The sequence below is a fragment of the Electrophorus electricus genome, chromosome 2 (genome assembly GCF_013358815.1).
Source record: "Electrophorus electricus isolate fEleEle1 chromosome 2, fEleEle1.pri, whole genome shotgun sequence".
Taxonomy (NCBI): domain Eukaryota; kingdom Metazoa; phylum Chordata; class Actinopteri; order Gymnotiformes; family Gymnotidae; genus Electrophorus; species Electrophorus electricus.
Window position 1 is genome coordinate 6,821,319 of NC_049536.1, and position 22,129 is coordinate 6,843,447.

At 37.6% G+C, this 22,129-nt stretch overlaps 1 protein-coding gene across 2 annotated transcripts in view; it reads left to right on the plus strand.

Moving 5' to 3' along the window:
• The window catches only part of grm8b (glutamate receptor, metabotropic 8b), an 83,121-nt gene that overhangs the window by 52,328 nt on the left and 8,664 nt on the right, over positions 1-22,129 (plus strand). For both annotated transcript variants that reach the window (XM_027020741.2, XM_035523807.1), the window contains 5 exons: positions 630-784; positions 1,032-1,169; positions 12,580-12,780; positions 20,289-20,428; positions 20,655-21,590. In XM_027020741.2, the coding sequence (XP_026876542.2) occupies positions 630-784; positions 1,032-1,169; positions 12,580-12,780; positions 20,289-20,428; positions 20,655-21,590 (1,570 nt within the window). The remainder of the gene's footprint in view (positions 1-629; positions 785-1,031; positions 1,170-12,579; positions 12,781-20,288; positions 20,429-20,654; positions 21,591-22,129) is intronic.

A 22,129-nucleotide genomic window follows, 5' to 3' on the forward strand; every position in this document is an offset into this window, starting at 1 on the left:
ACCAATTAGAGCTTTCCCCTTCCCCATAGCAAAAACAGGAAGTGGTGTTCTGTACCCATCTTTTCTGAGGGTCCACACACTGACAATATTTTCATCAGTGGTTTCCTGAGTGTAGGCCTATAGAACAATTAGCAGTTGATTCCAAACGCAAAAAATAATTTTTTATGCTACATACATGCTAGATCTAGAAAATGTCAAAGGCATAAGCAATTCTAGATTGCCATATAGTAACATAAGCTGCAGTGTTTCACACACTAACACACACACACACACACACACACACTCACACACACTCACACACACACACACACACACACACACACACACACACACACACACACACACACACACACACACACACACATAAACACACAAATAAGTAGAAGAAGCCAAAACTCATTGTGAATGGGCATAGTACCACTGAAGACTGGCCAGCAAACAGTTTTAGATTTAATCATAAACCTGAGTATTTGAAATCTATTTAAACAAATTCAACTTTCAATCACAAATACAAATAGCTTAAACATGCTTGTGTGAACAAAGTATACATATGTGTTTTTGTGTAAATATCAGTAACACCACCTTATAAATTCTAGCATGCAGTATGTCTGTATCTGGTTATTTTTCAGACGCGTACTTGATGCTGCTAAGCGAACCAATCAGACGGATCATTTCCTCTGGGTGGGATCAGACAGCTGGGGTTCAAAGATCTCCCCTGTGGTCCAGCAGGAGAAAGTAGCAGAGGGAGCCATCACCATCCTGCCTAAAAGAGCTTCTGTTGATGGTACATGTTGCTGCAGACCTAATTAACTCAGACCACACAAAAATTACAGTACCTCTGCCACTAACCACTCTTTATAAATTATGATCTCCATAAAGAGATAGCACTCTGTTGTGACTGTAACTGCTTTATGAGTTACTCTTTATGATTGTAAGGTTACAGTGTAATAAGTGCCATAGTTTTAATGTGTGATGATTTTTCTCCCAAGACACTGAAAGCATTGCACTTCTTTCCTCATGTCCTTCGCCAGCTTTTGACAGATACTTCAGAAGCCGCTCGCTCTCAAACAACCGAAGGAATGTGTGGTTTGCTGAATTCTGGGAGGAGAATTTTGGATGCAAGCTGGGCATGCATGGCAAGCGTCTTGGCAGTCCTAAAAAGTGCACAGGTATGAACATCATTCTCACACTACACAGGTATGAACACATTTTAAGATTACACAGGTATATAAATATCATTCTTACATTACAGAGGTATGAACACATTCTCGCATAACACAGATATGAACATGATAATCTCGTTACTTAGGTGTGAACATCATACTCTGACACAGATATAAACACATCATTCTCACATTACATTAGATCACGTTACATTACACAAAGTATAAACACATAATTCTCTCATTACATATGTAAGAAAATACCATTCAAACAGTACACAGATATAAATGCATTCTTATATTACACAGGTATGAACAGATCATCCTCACATTGTATTTAGTTCTTTTCCGTTTAAAGTTTTCTTTCTTGTTGTGTGAGCATTCCAAGTTAGTAACATTTATCACCTTGAATGTGTCACTGAGTGGCAGGAGTCCAACTGTTGAAGTCATTAAAAGTATGTAGCAACTTTAAACAATGCTTTCACTTAACCTGACCCTTGTATTGAAAAAATCGCATTACTCTCCACAGAGCAATAAAATATTCAGGCGCACAGATGCTGTTTGATCTTAGTGTGCTTGGTCCAATAGTTGGCAGCAATGACCAGTATTAGAGCCAGAACCCATTAGGCTGTTGAAGACCTGAAGTTGCCAGAGTTGTTGTCCAGGTTTGGAGATACCAGGGGTGAGACGGTACTTCACCTCAAATAAAGGTTAATACAACTAGTACCCAGATGTCAATAATTTAATGTGAGAATGATATCATCTTTTCTACTGATGGCACTTTGGTTGCACTCTGTGCCTGTTTGGAATCTTGGCGTCCTTATTGGCAATCAGCGGACATTTGAGGCACATATTAAAATGTATCTAATATGTTGTTATATTATGCAATATTGCTAATCTGATATCACTTTTGTCACAAAATGTAGTCTAAAAGAGCAACACGTGTTTATTTCTTTATTTAAGTAAAAAGAAGTGCAGAATTGTGCAGCTCATGTTCTTACGCATACCTTCCTCATCAGCATTTTACTCTGGTGTGCAAATTGCCCCCCACAATTGAAAGCTTTAAGAAATTATTGAAGATGTATCTTTTTAACTTCAGATTCAGATTTAGATTCTTGATCTTAACTTTTTTTTGTATAAGACTTCATAGACTTTAACTTCATTCTTTGATTGTTGCTTGTATTTTACTTAATTTCTTGCCTATTATTTGTTTTACTTTTATGTACTGTAGCATAAGTAGAGTCCTGATAAGACATTTATGCTCAGTGGAAATTTCAAAGGCTCTTTTAGTTTTCAAAGACTCTTTTAGTCATTTTTTTTTCTGATTGGTTTTACACATTTCTCCAAACATTATACATATTTCCCAAAAACTAAAAACTCAAAGCAGAGAAAAACTCACCTTTGACTGATAAACTCAACACACACTCCTCAAATTCCAATAATTCACACAGAATACAAAACGCATGCAGCAGGTGAATACACACACAATCCACAAAGTTATGCTGTGTGCTGCAAAACACAAAACTCACTTTGCTAGAATAAAAAGAACTTAAAAACAGCCATTGAATAAGCCATTTACAGTATTTACATTCATATGACTTCATAAATCTATTCAACAAAATGTGATAAAACAAAAACAAACAAACTTCTGAACTGCTGTATTCCAGTATTACAGTGCAGTATTGCAGAAGTACTGCATGTTTACAGTATATTTACATTAAACAAAAACAAGCAAAAAACCCCACAATGTCAGGCATCTTCTTGGCAATCATGAGGATTAGACCACAAATTTGCCAAGCTTCCCTTATTCTTATTCCAATAGTTTACAGGTATGACACTATCCTCAAGAATTGCTCAAATGTCTTTGTAAAAATTTCTGTCTTACTTGTCTCTTCCTCTCATCATCTTCCTCTGCCTATTCCTCTCGTTCCTCTCGTTGGGGTTTTGTCTTTGTTTTATTTTTTCCTGAATCACTATGTGAGTTTACAATTTTGCTCATTTGGATGCACACTGTCACTGAATTGATACATCAAGAAATTTATTCCTTATGTTAAAATATCATAATCATACAATATTTCTTGACAACTATAAACACATTCTTATTGAGTCAGCAAAGTTTGGAGTTCTGCTGCATTCATTTTGCAAAACTCTGCACACACCTCTCAGCACACTATGTGGTTCTCATTTGAAAAACACCTTTCTCACTTTTCTAAACACTGGTGTCACCAATCAAAACTCTGTATGCCAATGAAGTAAACCATCGTCCCACATGTGAAAGTACATCATAATTATTTACATAAATAAAACATGCAGTACTGCTGCATTATTGCATTTCCATTGTTTTTTTGTTTTTTTTTTGTTTTTTTTCACATTGCATTTTAGCAGTAGATTTGTGAACAGTTACATTGGTTTATTCAGTGGCTGTTTTTGAGGTTTCTGTATTTTGATAAAATGTGTTTTGTGTTTTCCAGCACACAGTATAAGTTTATGGTTTTCTCTCTGAATTACTTGGCTTTAAAGAGAGTGAGTAGAGTTCCAATAAGGTTTAAGGTTTTGAGAATAGTTTGTATGGTTAAGAGCTTTTAGTTTTGTATGGTCAAGAGTTTTTAGTTTTGGGAAATATGTGTAATATTTGGAGAAATGTGGATATCCAATCAGAAAAAAAAAACTGTATGTGCCCCAGGCAATTGGGAGAACTGCGTAAATAATTATGATGTACTGTGTTTTCACATGTTGGATTATTATTTAGTTTATTTTGCATATGGAGTTTTAACTGGTGATGCCATTGTTTAGGAAAATGAGAACCACATAGTGTGCTGAGAGGTGTGTGTGCAAAGATTTGCAAACTGAGTGCAGCAGAACCGCAAACTGTGTTGATGCAATAAAAATGTGTTTATAGTTTATAGTGAAGAAATATTGTATGATTATGGGATTTTAGCATAAGGAATCAATTTCATTATTCAATCACAGTATGTATCCAAATAAGAAAAAACTGTAACAGCAAACAAGCAGAACAACCAAAATGGACTGAACTTACGAAAGGGAAAGGGTAGTAGTCAAACAAAACATAAGCATACATGAGGAGGTTAACACACCCTTAAAACACCAACTGAACTACAAGCCAAGGCATTCACACAATCCTACTATCAACAACTGCAGCTATTTAAAAATGTAATTGAACTAAATCAGTCGATGGAGAGGTATATGGCATTCTGGGAGTCCTTGTCATGTCCCTTTCCACTTCCTCTGACTATAGACTGTGGAAGATGTCACAATATTCTTAGTTAATTATGTCACCTTGTGATAGTTGTTTTTTTTTGTTTGTTTGTTTGTTTTACATATTGTTAATTATTGTACTTGTTTGAAATTGCTTGTGTTTATTTCTTGTGGAAGGATTTTGGTTTTGTCCCATATTTGTTGTAATTGTTTTTGATACTCTGTAGTGCTTTGAATACTAGAAAAATACATTATAAATAAATAATATTATTATTGTTTTGTTATTGTTGTTTAGGTAAGTGGGCTCCTTTTATATGTAACATACCCACTGACCTTCTTAGTGGTTGTTTTTTTTTGCAGGCAAATGCACTAAGAGGAAATAGCATTTTTTTCTTCCACCCTACTTGTTCACACGCAGTAGCTCATATATGCATCTTGCTGAAGAGTGAACTTTCTCCCCTTTTGTTTAAAACTGAACTGCCAGCCCTCCCCCCTTCTCTCCTGTTTGTGTCACACGGGTAGAGCTGCAGAGAGCAAATGAACGTTTGGGGCTCTTTTGTGAATGCATGGTTATTGTTCTGGCACAGTTATTTGACATAATGAGAATAATTACATAGCAGTAGATGGAGCACATCAGTCCATAGCGCTCTGTTTCTCTGCCTCTCTTTTTTCTCTGTCTTCCTCTCACTTTCATTTTCTTTCTGGTCTATGTGTAGTCTTCCATTGCTCAAATGGATGCTTCTTTCAGCAGTATACTGACAGATACTCTGAATATTATCATCTTTCCTTTAAGAAGGAGAGTGGGAGGGGATCATTAAAGTGTGGCAATAACAAGCTCTTTTTGTCTCTTTGTCATGTAACAAAAACAGACACAGTGAAATCCAGACGGATGCTGTGCAACAGTAAAGTTCTCAGACAAGCACAGTTATATTCACATACACACACACACACACACACACACACAGACACACCCTCACACACAGACACGCATAAACACACAGCCTCAGAAACACACACAGAGGAGTGCTACAGTGTGCTGACTACAATGTCCCCAAGTCTACAATAGAATGTAATCCTAGCTGATACTGAGGATTTTCTATAACATAGCCACTTTGGGCTAATCCTCCAGAAACATGTTCAACAAATAAAATAGGGCTTCAAAATGTGCAGTGATAAGGCATGTGTGATAGGGGGATCAAAGACAGTTGACTTCTCTTGTTTTATATTTTGTTAGGACTGTAAATACTGAGTTAGGCAACCGTGGATTAAATGAATTTTATTATCATGTTGAGACTGCGTTTAAGAGGGCTGAATAGATGTCTTTTATCAGAGCCTTTCTATGTATGTTGAGTAATCATACAGCAGGACAAACAGCTGATTCAGCATGACCTCTGTTCAGTATCCAGTGTGCAAGACGGGGACAGAAAGAGGGAGAAAGTCGGGACAGATAGAGAGAGAGAGAGAGAGGGATGAGGGAGAGACAAGCTTGCTGATAAATATCAGATAAACCCTTTGAAATGTACCCTCAAAATGCTGACTTGCTTGTGTTTGTGTTTACTACCCTGTTTGTGTACAAGCCTACTGCTTGTGTTTGTGTTTACTACCCTGTTTGTGTACAAGCCTACTGCTTGTGTTTGTGTTTACTACCCTGTTTGTGTACAAGCCTACTGCTTGTGTTTGTGTACAAGCCTACTGCTTGTGTTTGTGTCATCATACCACTTATAATGCATAAGAAACCAGACATGTTATCTCTGCAAATATAGAAGGTTAGATGACAGTAAATGCTTTCAAAACTGAAGTCTAGGCCTAAATTTTATTTACCTGGCACTTATATCCAAAGCAACTTACAATTATGACTGAGTACGACTTGAGCAATTGAGGGATAAGGGCCTTGGTCAGGTTCCCACTAGTGGCAACTTGAACCAGCAACCTCCCAATTATAAGTCAACTACCTTACCTACTGAGCTACCCCTACCTTATTAGGGCTTAATTTTCTAATTTGTCACATTCATCATATTGCTCTATGTTTTTTATATTATTGAATCTGCACCATCCTCACTAGATTGGTATCACAAATTACAGAGAATTTGTTTTATTTGATTTTATATTAATTCAAGTTAATATCCTATCTAAGACTGCCCTCTTAAAAGAGATTTGGCCAGCACTGAAGAACATGACAAGAAAATTATATATTATAATGTTGGCAAATAGAAGTATGATTTCTTTTGGGGGGAGGAGGAATAAACTGAATACACGTGTAAGCAATAAATGAGAAGTGAAGTAGGATAAGATTGTGTAATAATAGGATTACTATGCAGGAGCAGGTATGGGCTCACAACGCAAAGCTAATAACACAGCAGTAATCTGGACTGCCTAAGGCTCCCAGCACAGCAGGCCATGTCTTCACCACTGTGAAGAAACCCAGCTGCAGAAGCTCAGTAGAGCATGCTGTGATGGCATGCTGTACCTGCAGCAGCATCTGTAGGACCTGGAGGTGGGGATCAATGTATGCGATATAAATCAGTGGAACGTCAGACCATGCAATACTTGCCGCATGCCAGGTTGTACAATAAAGAATTTCTGACAATGGGCCAACAGTGCCAGGAAATGGTAGCTGTCTGCTTGGCTCATCCATCTGCCTCAGCTGCTTCTTTTTGTGCCACACACATGGAAATGCAGTCATGTAAACCAAAACAGGATCTCAAAATTGTAATGGAAGTGTTATGCATCAAAAAAAAAAAAATCTTATGTATAAACCCATAATACATTTGTTCTAAAGAATTCTTGAGGAAGGTCAATTTAATGTTCATATTTGGATGGCATATTGGTATGGCACCATGTTCAGAGTCTAGAACTGATATGATTAAAAGCATGATTTTAAAGGAGTGAGCAAAATTATGCATTTTACTGGATATCATGTGTTAGGCCACATGATTGTAAAACAAACGTAATAGGCAGAAATTTGAATGTTGAATAATAAATAATAATGGGCACACATGAGACTCCCATTATCCTTCTCTTTATCATGTTGTAAAAGGCTTGTTACTGTTAAGTAACATTCATTCATTGTTTGATATAATATTATATTTTAATGGAAAAAATCTGTTTGTGGATCCTTTAAATCTGACGCTAGGGGTGTACTGTATGTGATTTCAAAAAAAGGTTTTTTTACTTATAAATTTACTCTCAATGCTGCTAACTGACTTAGCTCTATTCACACCCTGTAATTTGTACACTTGGTGAGTTTGGGTCATTGGTTAAATCTTAGTGTTCCTTCATTCAGTGACACAGCTTGTACTTTGCTGAGTAGTAATTACACTTTAATGCAAACTTACATTTCAGTGGATATTGAGTTAATTGTCAAACAATTATTTTGAGAGTCTGAAAATGACTTGGAATAAACTATTTGCTTATCTTCTGAGCTCCGAATATGCAGCCAAATTAAGAAAGGTTTTGTATAGATTCATCTAGAAGAAATGTCTGACACATTTTAAGCACTTGCAAAAATGATACAGTGCTGTAATGCTGAGCAGAAAAAAAAACAGAAAGGAGAAGCCCGCCTACAAGGTTTCCTCTGCAACTGAATAATTACTGATAAAAATGAGTTCCTTTGCACTAGTTTGCAGGTTCAGTTCTGGCAGTTTCAGACTCTAAAATGCTTGAATCCAGAACTCACATCAAATAAAGGGTAACAAAATTTTGTTCTTCTGTTGATTCATATTATTCAGTCTGCTGGGGACAAACTGGAAGCTCAGAAAGTGAGAACGCTTGTGAATTGAAAAGCTGCTTATAGTAATGGAAAATTCCATGCTTGGCATAAAAGTTTCTAAGCTCCTTTAGCTACATAAAATTGCAAAGAGACTCATTACCAAATCTGTGATGTCTTTGCTTTTCAAGCTGGAGCAATAATGCTCCATTTCCTGAAATGGTATCTTGCAGAATCATGAGGGCTATCTAGACGAGATCAATAACAATTCTTTTAAAGCAGTTACAACAAAGTAGTTTATGAATTATTATACCTTATACCAGATCCATTAAAGATTTCTGTATCTCAATAATTGACCAAAGATCACACTTTAATTTGGAGAATTCCAGAGGCTATGACCTTGCCTTATGAAGGGGAAAAGATCTGGCAACATCTATTCATTTTCTGTGTCTGAGAGATAGTACACTAGGGTCACAGCAAGTTGGACAGGGGTTATAAATATGATTAGAGGTTTATGCACTATTGACCATTATTTCTGCACTGCAGAGTAGCTGTATGTTTAAGAACTATTAACATTGTCTTCTCGCTCTGAGGCTAATGGCCAGAAATGCTTGTACAAATACTCAGAAATGGACTTAGGTGTGTTTGAAAGTTTGCATTTGACACTAGGCATATACAGCCTGTTTGATGGCACATTACTTTCTCTCACCATTGTGATTCACAGCATTTCCATATCAAAGGCATCTAAACAGGATGTTTTTCACCCTGCTTCTCGTGTTGGCAATGTGCCCTGCCTGTAATGGCCCTTTGCCCTTTATTTGAGAGCAAAATGGGTGTCAGGGGAAGAACTGTTAGTGAGCCAAAGATGACTTAAAAGTGGAGACCACTAGAAGGCATTTTGTAAAGTACATCGTTCGTTTTGTTTTTTTCTTGGAAATTACAAAATTGCAAAAATTGCATGCTTTTTGTTCGGCATCTTCTGTCAGTTACAGCTAAATTTGATGGCTCACTCTCCTTATATTCTCTAACCTCACTAGTATTATTGCAAGAAATTGAGCCATGCAGAAACTGTTGATGTTGTCAAATTAAACCAAGGAGGAAACACCTCTAGCTCTCATCTCCTATAGCAAACATTCATATCGAAAGTGAAATGGTTGCTTCCTTTTTTAGTTTTTGTCAAACAAGGATGTTGAGCCTATATAACAGGGGTGATGAAAGTGGAGGTAGCATTCCCATCACACTCCCTGAGTACATGACTAACCATGAAACAATACCATCAGAGTCATTTTAGAAACTGCATTGCAATTTTATCAGAAGTCCTACATAATGAAATCTTGATACTAATTATTTTATGCCTTCATGTGGTGTTAAGTCAGAAGGCCCCAAGTGTGAGATTTTTATTAGCTACTTCAGATATGTTTCCATGTGTTGACAGTTTTTCTCTGGGCTGCTACCCATCCTTCCAGGGAGCAGGGTAATATTGCCATCCTATTCACATTCAATTGTGCTGTCTAATTTCTATTTCCACTGAATTGTGAAACAATATACACTGAACTTGTCCTTCCTTCATCAACAGTTACTCCATCTCATAATTTACACATTTGCTTGTTTATGGCCACTGTAAATATTTAGTGATCTAGGTCAGATGGAATGCCTTTATTTTGTAATATATACATATACATGCATACAGTACAATGAAATGCTTCTCTTTACATATCCTGGCTTCTTTGTGAGCAAGGGTCAGCCACTGTATGACATCCATGGAGCCAAGAGGACAGAGTTAAGGACCTTGCTCGAGGGCCCAACATTGGCTGCATGGCAGAGCTGGGATTTGAACCCAGAATCTTTGGAGTAGTAGCCCAAAGTCCTAGGCTACTACTTAGCACTTAATGTTGTAATGTAGAAAATAGGTAAGTCATTAACAAAATTTATCAATTACTTTATGCCAGTGAGAGTCAGCTGCTGTCTAAGCTCCATCATTGCCTGATTGAGAGACCTCATCAGTAGCAGCAAGCCTCTTAAACAAGAATCCATCTACCAAAACCAAGCTTGTCTAATTAAGTCAATAGAATGCACATGGGGATTTTAAAAATATTTCATGGCTCAACAGCCAGTGCTAGGATCCATGAAACTTAATCAAACAGACAATAAATAAGATGGTATTTCCACCAGGTTCCCAGAGCAATTCCACCTGTTAATCATTGTTTCTGTTAAAACAGCAGTGCCAACAATGTTGTCTTTTGGCACACTGTCCTTGTTCTCTTTGTCCTTCCTTTAACTTCACTTTGGCTCTTTTACGAAGCTAGAAAATGTACCTCTCCCTGCCCAAGCCTCTGTCTTCTAGACAGATAATACTCAACAACAACAGTTCATCAGGCCAGCTCAGTGTTTAACACTCAGGAGTGCAGGTAGCTGTGTGCATCTTGTATAGTACGTTCAAATTTCTACAAAAAGATAGTTGACAATATCTGCTGTTTTCTCTTTCAGAATGGTGCATGCATGGCCTTCACTGATAAACATCTGATAAAGCAATGCCAATATATATATATTTCAGCTTGGTTCTTTGTGTCTGCTTATTATGTTCCATGATAATTAGAGAGGCTTTGAGTCATTTTAGAATTACTATGCTCTCCAGATCCACATAAGTGAGGGCGCATGGACTAGGGTACTTGACATCCTCTGCACTGTGATTCATCTGACTATTTTAAAGCTTTTAGCAAACAATCCATACAGTCACTGATGTAATGTGTCTAACAAATCTTTTGAATGTTTCGAGAACAATAATAAAAGTACCTCAGCTAGTAATAAAAAAGAAGCCAACTGAGAACTAACAGTAACCAGCAAAGATGAGGACCTATGCGCTCTCCCATTAGTAACTAACCAGTGAAGAAAATGCTGCAATCTTAAAATGAAATAATCAAAATCAGCCCGAGAACTGGCTGCTTATGGTGGACATCCCATGGCCTAAATATGACAAACTGGTCCATATTTTTCTTAAACCATTGTTTATGACAGTCCATTAATAGAAATGAATGGACATGGATTTAATGTGTGGATCTAGTGTGCTCCAGAGCCAACCCCTTGTGTTCTTATCTTTATTAATCACATCATGAAACATGATCTGCTGAATTAATTCATAATTTATCTGATTTTCATATTTAATTTTGGCAGAGTGATGTATGTGTACTTGCCATTGAAAGACAGAGTCAAAACAGATGTGGTGCTCCCACTGGTGTCAGTGAGGGCAAATTGAGTTTCGCTTGAACTCAAGACTAATTGGGACCCTATATTCAATGATTAAGCTGTATGTCATGTGTAATGCAACTCTTCTTTCATGTAGACAAAAGATCTTGTCTCTCTTACATGCAACTACTAAACCACATCTTTGTTAGCAGGCAATAACATAAGACAAAGTATTTTCATTTGCTTGGGACAATCTTTTATTTTGTCCATAAGTTAGTGTGGTCATAATAAATACTCAATATCACATGCAGGCAATTTGTAAAGTATATTTTCATTCATTTGTAAATGTATAGGCTATAAAATAGTTCCACAGTCATTTTCATCTCCAACAACAATGGACACAATCTTTTTATATCATGGCATTCTCATAACCTCTGGAAGACACTAAGAAAATGTTCCCTTAAAACAGATATTTTTAAAACTGCAAATCAGGTGCCACACAAATATTTTATATCTTCATAGAGTACAACAGTGGATTTTTCACTCCTCTGAGATCTGCCATGTTTGACCTGGCTTTTGTTCTGTTTTAGCTCCACTTTCACCTGAACTAGGTATTTGAGAGCTGCAGTACTTTTGGCTGTGAGTCAGGGTCACTGAGGACTGAACAGAAATTGAGTACTTGTATATATAATCAGTTTGGGCTCACAGCCTTGGGTCATGTAAACTAGACTAAAAAATCAGCTAGGATAAATCTTTTCTAAGATGAGAGAGTAAATAAGATGCTTTGAGTTAAGAGTAAATAAAATGCTTTGAGTGCTTTTGAGTTTGTGTTATTTTCTTGAGGGAATTTTTCAATACATATTTTTGCTGGCTTTGGCTATTTTACTAGCTATATTTATTCTGTAAAAGCACACATGTAACCTCTCTACGGTATGAACCAAATGTTTTAGATTAAGTTAAATCACAGATCTCTGCCACAGCATCTTACTCACAAGACCTCACACATCCATATTCAATGTTCGAAAGCTTGGCTTGACTTGTTAAAGCTAGCATTTTGTTTTGCAGATTCAGATGTTCGGGACAGACATTTACCTTACTGTAACAATCAAAAGTCAGATCCTCAAGATAATTGACAAGTGTGTTTTACCAATTTTCCTTGTATGAACAAGAAATATTTTCACAATACACTTCAAAAGAAACCTCTCCCCTTCCAAACTAATTGTTGTTCTCAGTTTTTAAATCTATTGTTATAATCCTTTTAAAATGATCATTAAAGTGCTGACAACTAACCAGTGTCTTTCTTGCCATTAGGGTTGGAGAAGATTGGTCGAGACTCCAGCTATGAGCAGGAGGGGAAAGTGCAGTTTGTGATGGATGCTGTATATACCATGGCCCATGCTCTTCACCGCATGCACCGGGACTTGTGCTCCGGATACCCAGGACTCTGTCCTCGCATGAGCAGTATCGATGGCAAGGAGCTGCTGGGTTACGTCCGCAACGTTAGCTTTAATGGTGAGTAGGTTAATCTCCAATACAGCCAACAACACCAGCTTCCTCTCCTTTACTCTTAGCTAATGATGGACAGCATTTGAATAAACCCTACATTACTTTTACTCATTTGTATCTGTACCTAACTTTTGTATCCATACTTCCTTTAACTCCTGGTTAGTAATCAACAAATTCTCATCAGTTTTATAAAAATTTCCTTCCACTGTTGTTAATACAGTATTGTTCACTGTTTATAATCTCTTAATTCCTGTACATTTATTATTTCTACATTGTGTCTCTCTTAACTGTTGAGGAACAACTTCTGTTTCTCCCAGGTTCTCCTCTGTGTTGTACTCTTTTTGCTCTCGCTTTTATCTGCTTGTTCTTCTGTGTAGCTTCTTGCACAGCTCTGCTCTGTGCTCTGGCACTCCCATGCTCTGTGCTCCAGCATGGCCCTGATCTTGTCCTGTGCACTTTCATGGGTATTCTGTGCACTCTCCACCTTCTGAAAACATTAATTTAAGCACTTCTTCAACTTTAGCTGTTTATTTACTGAAAACTTTGTGATTTGCATCACTGAAGCCCACTCGCATTTAACCTATATGATGGTGCTCTTCCAGACCAAGCAATCTCTTCCAGTTTGTTTTACAAGTTTTAAGAAAAGTAATATCAAACTAAATCCAAAATGTTTAAGGAAACACATTCACTTGGAAGGCACCATTCAAAATGAACTAGTGTTGTTCTGGTAACTTTTCAAAGCTGTTGATATGTTGTGTCTATTTGCAAGCATGAAGTCGTGTTATTTTACATTAAAATTAGTTGATTTACTGAGTTCTGTTATTTGTGTCAGGCCAGACATCACTAATCAGCATTTTCTTTTTTATTTTTGACCACCTATGTTTTCATGAAACAGTGGCAATTGATTATAATTACAATTTCCACAAAGGCAGGAGGCAACAAAAATAGTAATTTGAAATATGTTGTTTTGAAGATTCTTGTTCTGTCATTTCCTATTTAAATTTTTATCTCTTATGTTTTCATCATGTAGTTCTCGTCATGCAGGCCCTCAACCTCACTAACGCTGCATCATTCAGGGTTGCCCACCATGTCATCATGCTGAGTGTTAGTTCCAAATGTTCTCACTACAAGGACCTTTTGCAATGGCAATCAGTTTTTTCTACACTACTGTAGAATTGGCCTGTATACAAAATGTTCTGTCATAACCTGCATCTTAATTGACTGTTACCTTTCTACTGATTTTGCAACCATCTTCATTTTCACTCCATAAAGCATTCTACTATCGGCCAGATGAAAGGTCACTTAGGTCTGGCAGAGCAACTTAATCTCTTTTTATTCTGCATAGATTTCTCTTTACAAAGATTTCTATCTTCACAGAGCTTTGACTCAAGGGCAGGGTTTTCTTTCTCAAACATTCCTTTTGAACTTTTAGCAAAGCCTGATTCAGTCCCAGAGTATAAGAGAACACATTAATATATCCTTCCTCTCTGTGCTATTAAGCTGTGTACACTGCCAAAGATGGGCTATTTAGACATTAATCTGCTTATCTGTGGATTGTGATATGCAGTGTTTGGTACATTGCCTTAATGTCTCTTTCTGCTCTGGTATGTATATGGTAGTATGTTAGTATAGAATCTCACACATTTATAACTATTTATTACTATTTATTAATTTATTATCTATTTATTATTTATTACATATTTTATTTGTACATGCCTATGTTGGATGTATTTACTAGTTTGCATTTAGTTGTATGCATTCTATGTGTTTATTTTAATTATGCAGTAGATATTTCAATTGCACCAATGTTATTGTAGTGTGTCCCTGTATCTGTTCTGGTTTATCAAGAAAAGCTGCTGTAATACTTTTGTTTCCCTCTAGGGATCAATACAGTCTTCTGTTATCTTTTATCCTATCACTTTTAACTTTCGTTTTAAAGCTCTGTAAGACTTTATAGATATCCCTATAAAGTCTTTTTATAGGTGTCACAAACTATGGTTAGGATATACATATACATCTGTATATTTATTTTGTTTTGTTTTTGTTTGTATAGATTTGTGCCCTGGTTGGTCATAAGCACATTTTGGCCATCGGGTTTCTGGGCTGATTAAAATGTTCCTTAAATATTGAATTTAAGCACCCTATACTACAAAAAGATTGAACAAGTGACAACATTTTAATAAAATGTAAGTGTATAATTACACATAAAATGTTACAGCTTTAGAAAACTCTTTCTTAGTTGTTTGAATTCAAGTGGTACAATTTCAGTCATGTCTATAGTTTCTAGAGCTTATCATTGCACTACCTCATCCACTCCTTATGTTGTATTTCACACTTTTGTGTTTAATCATATCTGTATTTCACAAATTCATCATACCTAAATACAGAATGCTTTCCTGCATTCCCCTGCTTCTCCCAGCACATAACACCTGAACATAAAATTAGAATACCCATCTCACCTTTTGAGGGTGTGAAAGCAAAATTGGAAGAAGAATTTCACAGGCTTTTCAGAGCAGAACTGCTTTCACTGTTTGATTGCCTACTTCAGCCTAATGAATACGAAAATGTGGTTTGAAGGGTTTATGCCTCTGAAAAAATAGCATCACATTGAGCATGAAAGTGACTATGGGCAGCAGTATAATCTTTGTTCACTCAAACATCAGAAAGTTGTTGCTGCTTTTGCTCATTAGAATTTGTGTTCTATCATGCTACTGTAGTAAAATGTTATTTTTCTTTTTTCTTTTTTACTTTGACATTTGTATATTCACATATATATATATATATATATATATATATATATATATATATATATATATATATATATATATATATATATATATATAAACCTGTCAGAAACGGGCATATACTTTTAGAGTAGATGGGAAATGTCTTTACTGAATACAGGGTTATCCAAACACGTAGTCAAAAACAGGCAATTGTCAAAACCTGAGAGACAATAATTCCAGCAGAAATAAAAAGGGGCAATTCCAAAATCAGTAGACGAGGCAGAACAGGGTTAAAAACATAAAATAATTAAATGTGTGTGTGTGTGTGTGTGTGTGTGTGTGTGTGTGTGTGTGTGTGTGTGTGTGTGTGTGTGTGTGTAAGTGAGTGTGTGTGTGAGTGTGTGCGCCCGCATAGGACTGACTCAAGGAAATCACTCCTTGATTGGTCCTTTGTGCATGAGTATCTACGAACATTGTCATGCCACACCACCTTTCTGAGATTCGCGCAAATGGAGCGTCTCTAATAAAATGGCTGATAAATAGAGAAAATTAGAACGTCCAGTGTAGCATCTAACTCTTGACATACATCTCCAAATGACGACTCCTGCTGCCTGTGGGTAACTGTCAACTCACCCACAATCACATGCGCTCCAATGCCATCATGAATGTATTTATTTTTATACTTGTGTTGAGATGCTGAGAGAACAGCAGGGCTCTAAAGAACACTGTTTGTCGTTGATGGTTATATTAAATATGCTTTGGTATTCCTGTGTTATTCTGTGTGTTGTAGGCTCATTGCTCACGTACTCTGAGGTCATGTTCAGTATGTTCAATGAGATAAAACTCTTTATGGGAAAGACAGGCCAGTGCTGTGGATGTATGATGTTAATGGAACTGGGAATTCTGCCCAGAGGCTTAACTGAATAATAAGATGTTATGTGGGATAAAAATCTTTATTTAGTGAAAAACAGACAAAAAGCAAGCCATAATTGCATCAGTCACTCTAACAGCAAGCAATTGATTACACTACTGACCTGGAAAGATTCTATTCTACTGTTTGCCCCATTGTCGATATTTTCCCAATTAGCCACCAGATAAGACATAAGCAAATGATTAAGTAGCTGTAAAATGGCTGAATACATGCTAGGCTGTGCAAATATCCTCTGCACACCCACTGCACGTGTGTAGGGCACTGATTGTCTTTAAAAGAGGAAAGGGATCAATACTTGGAGATGCATCAAATAAGGTAAAGATCTCAAGCAGCTGTGCCTCTCCTCTAATTTGTCCTGCCTATCTTGTTGAAGACCATCACTGTCTCAAGGAGATTCAGTGAAATGCACCTTAATTAAGTAGACAATTAGCTTCTTGACAACTATGTCTGATTCACTCAAGGGGACAGTTCTTCAGTATCAAACATTTGACCCTTAAGTAATGCATTCATAAAGCCTTCTTGATAGGGGTGTTTGAGGTCTGGGGGCAACCATTTTCACACAACACACCCCTTTTATCTTCCAAAATATATTTTCCCAAAGGAACAAACTGGTCTTGCCTCAAGCTATAAGCTGTTATAGTGGTACTATAAAAGCTATAACAAAATATATTGCTCTGTAGTGTTGGTCTGCCTGCTCATTTGCATCTTCCCAGAAGCCTTTAGCTAGCTTCTTTCTCTTTGTGATTGAGATCTTGGGAAACAGGAAAAGGGGCCTTAGCCTACCCTTTTCAGTTTTTAAAAAAATAATTCTGTTAATGTTGCATTCTGTCAGGTAGTCTTTCTCAAGGCTGGCATCCATGCATGTTCCCATACAAAATGATATGTTGATCCAGACCCTGTACAAGGAGCCTAGAATGAGCTAATTTCCAAAAACACAGAACATAGATGATTTTCAGTTTTTTTTTTATGTTCTATTCTTAATTTATTGAGTCATTCATCTTAGTGCAGCGGTGTGGGCTGGGGCATAACTGCGTTTGCTTGTGATGGTGACATGGTGGTTGGGTTGTTGTTGGTGTTGGGAAAGGGCCTGATATTACCTTGCCAGCAAGATGGCAACAATGGCAGTGAAATACAGCCAGACTTCAGGAAACTGCTCAGAAGAAGATACTGCCCCACCGATGTAATGTTGAACGGTTAGGAGATGGACACGTGGTGAAGAGCGGGTTTTATTATGGGCAAATCCATATTCAGAGTCATGAGAATGTTCAGAATTAGGATATGATATGAAATAATAATGTGTGATGTTCATAACAGCTTATTACATTATTATGACTGATGAAAGAAGTATAACACAAAAGCTTTTTGAGACTCATTCCATGCTGTAGTGAGAAACTTTGATGAACAGACAGAATGCAGATAACATACTTAATTGATTTTCTTTAATTGGTCATGGAGAGCCGCATGATGAATGATTTCATTGTTGTCCAAAGGGAAACAAAAAAGTTCACATACAGTTCACATGTCGTGCTGCATACAGTTTCTAAAAATCAAAGGTCTCAAAGTACACATAGAATTTCTTGATTTTTTAAAATTATTTTGACATCAGTAGTAGGGCTGAAAGATTGAAGATGTGAGAAGCCTGAAAATCAGTCAGTGAGGAGCCAGCACAGACCACCACAAGAGAGTTCCATATTCAGCTCCAGGTGAGAGAGTGGAGAAGTGGTTGGTTCACTTCTTCTCCATAATTTAAAGATTCAACCATTTTGTCTTCTCAACCTTAGAAATATGTTAATTGCAAATATGCATCTTTGAGATTCTTCAAACAAGACAAAGTCATGCAGCCAAGCCTAAGAACTTCTTTATCAAATCTTTTTTCTTATACTTTTGGGATAAAAATCATCCAATATAAAGTGCTGTCAGAGTGAGAGATTGCTGCCAGACTATGGGTGACTTTATGAGGTCAAAGGTCATGCCTCAGGGAGACTCCTCACATTTCATATGAGGATAAACTTCTCAGAGGTGTGATAAAAGTGCTGCTAAAGCAATTCAATAAACCAGTTTAATACTCTGAAAATTTGGGAGAAACCACAGTGTTCGTGTCAGTGAAGAGCGGATGTCTCTGGAGAAAGAGAAGGAGAAAAAAGGCTGATGCAATATTTTAATAGGTGAGAGAAGAATACTCCCAGAAGGATCTTTTTACTTTCTGGTGATAAGTGGGTGTCATTCTTGAAACAAGAACTGATGTGTTTATCCTTTAGTAATCTCAGCCTCTAAATATATTGAGTGTCTCAGTTGCTCCACAGGTTAGGCTTTTTAGAACAGGTTAGGCTTTTTAGAACAGGTTAGGCTTTTTTTGTGAAGGTGACAGCCATTCCTCTCAAACACACCTCCATTAAAAAGCTATCGGTAGAAATTACTCTTTGAGATCAACACTACTTAGAAATTATTGCTCCTAGGAAAACATATCTACTGAATCAGAAGTATTTTAAAATAGGTGAAAATATAAATAGTTTTGGCAGCAAGGAGTCTCCATAAAAACAGATATGTCACAGCAGGGTGCCTTATCTACAATATACAGTCTGTCAGTTTCCACCAGCCAAAAAGTTGCATTACAGATGATAATATAACAAGCAGTTCTAACAAGCACTAGAATACTTGTGATCTATTAGCATTGCTATATTTACACCATATTTATGTTGTACTTGTTTAATGAGATACACTATGTTTTGATATTATATTTAGATAAGCAAAACCTTTATTGTATGTGAATTTGATTAACTGATCCAGTTCGCAGCAGTGTGTGGCAGGAAAACACTATATTCTATGCATAGACATGAAGTTGAGATATTTTACTCCTTTCATTCCAGGTGTGATCTGTAATGCATATATTTACAAGGAGCCGACAGAAACGTGCCCACATATTAATAGTAAAATACAATAGGATGAGTTTTAAAATTATTAATACATTCAATTTTGACAAAGTGGATTATGTGCTACAGTTTTCTAACTGAAAGTGCATGGGATGGAGTTGCATGTTACAGGTCAAGGCAATGCTGATGGGATTGAGAGATCTGGTAGTGATGTGGAACTAGAATGTCAGTTTAGAACAGTTCAGTCAGCTGGTTGATTGCTAACTTGGCTTGTTTAATTCACTGTCTCATACACTGTCATGCTGCAATAAGATTCCTTATACAGAACATATGTATATTTTGTTTAGTTTCATGTTTAACTTCATGTTTGCATTGAAGTTTGATTCCAGCCAGATGACTGCATCATCAAGCTGTACTGTAGTAGTGAGTTGCATTTGAGTCCTGCAGGCCCATTCCTCCTGCCTCAGCTGGCTCTCTGCAGGTGTTTTAATAATGCATGCTATCTCAGTCCCCTGAGACGCTCATCTGTTACACCCTCCCCATTACCTATGCTGTTGCCTTTTAAAGTGCCCAAGTTGAAAAATTCCACAAGGCCTGTGAGAAAGCTAAGAATGGCTGATAGTGAGGGAGCGATTATGTATGTTAATGTGGAAATGCTTGCTAGCCCTTCATGATGGATTAGGTGAATTATACATCATGTAAACTGTGACCCTGCACTTCCACCTCACTTTGATTATAATGTCATTATCTATTTTAGATTAATTCATATTTGCATATCATATGTGAGGGGATAATCATTATGCCAAGCCTTTAATTGTCATACCTAACGTACAGATGTAGTTTGTGAAATGTTATCTTGCCCAGAGGAGCATTAGTAGCCAAGGACCTCAAATTGAGTACTGCAAAAACCGACCACACAATGTGACCAAAGAGGAAAGAGACATTGTGATAATTGTAAAGGGAATTTTGTTGAAACATTTTTAACAGGGAGTGCGAAGACCCCTGTAACATTCAATGAGAACGGAGATGCTCCTGGACGATATGACATCTTCCAGTATCAGATCACCAACGGATCAATAGCTGAGTACAGAGTCATCGGCCATTGGACAGATCACCTTCATTTGAAAGTGAGGAATGATATCTGTGCTTTTAAATTTTAATTTGACTGATGTAAGAAAGCAATTAATGATAAATGTCAGTGAGAGTCAATGTGCTTATGGACATAATGATGATGATGATGATGATTATGATCACTATGATAATTATGATTATGATGATTACTATGTTTAAGATGATGATGATATCGATGATGACATGATAATTTCAATTATGTTTGCTGGGGTACCTCTGTAGATAAATGCCATGCAGTGGGAGAGTGGTGCCTCATCTGTGCCCGCCTCAGTGTGCAGCCTGCCCTGTCGGACGGGTGAGAGGAAGAAGGTGGTGAAGGGCGTGCCCTGCTGCTGGCACTGTGAGCGCTGCGAGGGCTACCACTACCAGGCCAGCGAGTTCACATGCCAGCTGTGCCCATACGAGCAGCGGCCCGACCGCAACCGCACCAGCTGCCAGCTCATCCCCATCATCAAGCTGGAGTGGCACTCACCCTGGGCTGTGGTGCCCGTCTTCATCGCCATCCTTGGCATTCTTGCCACCACGTTCGTGATTGTCACATTTGTCCGCTATAATGACACGCCAATTGTGCGTGCCTCTGGCAGGGAGATGAGCTATGTGCTGCTGACTGGCATCTTCCTCTGCTATGTTGTCACCTTTCCTATGATTGCCACACCCAGAGTGTGCGTGTGCTCCTTTCGCCGGGTCTTCCTGGGCCTCGGCATGTGCTTCAGCTATGCTGCGCTGCTCACCAAGACCAACCGCATCCACCGCATCTTTGAGCAGGGCAAGTGCTCAGTGGCAGCACCACGCTTCATCAGCCCCACCTCCCAGCTGGTCATTACCTTCAGCTTGATCTCTGTGCAGCTTATGGGTGTGCTTGTGTGGTTTGTCGCTGACCCACCGCACACGTTTGTGGATTATGGTGAGCAGCGCACACAGGACCCTAGGAATGCTCGTGGCGTTCTCAAGTGTGATATATCGGATCTCTCACTCATCTGCTCATTGGGCTACAGCATCCTCTTGATGGTCACATGCACTGTTTATGCAATCAAGACCAGAGGAGTACCAGAGACCTTCAATGAGGCCAAGCCTATTGGATTTACTATGTACACCACCTGCATCATTTGGCTTGCATTCATACCAATCTTCTTTGGGACATCGCAGTCTGCAGAGCGGGTGAGTTAGGTTTCAGGAACTCTTGATGTCAGTTTTATTAATCTTGTAGATGAGAATGTCAAAGTTTCACTTATATTCATTAATCCTTCCAAGTGCATCACAATCTAGACACTGAAAGGGGTGTTGTTTTTTTTCAAAATCCAACTGGGCTATGCATTTGTTATTTGTGTCTGCACTTGCTTTGCTTAGTACTGTTGGTGTACTCTTAGTCGACACCAGCAGTATATAGTCTACTAAATCAGCAGTATGTAGACTTGTCTGCATGGTTTTCTTGACCAGTCAAAATATGCCTAATTAAAATAGAACCCCAGTGGAAATTTTCATTTCTGTGGATTGAAACGTCTTCAAAAAATGCATAGCTAGGCAAGGGAAAATGAAACTGTCCATTAAACGGGTTTATTCTATGCATATAGTATGAGCATTCCACACTGTAAAGATGAACAGGGAAGCCATATGAAGTCACTGTAAGGTCATAATAAACTCTCCTGTCTGGGCTGGATTACAGTTTTTTCCTTCCTCGCTACTCATTTTAGGCCTTT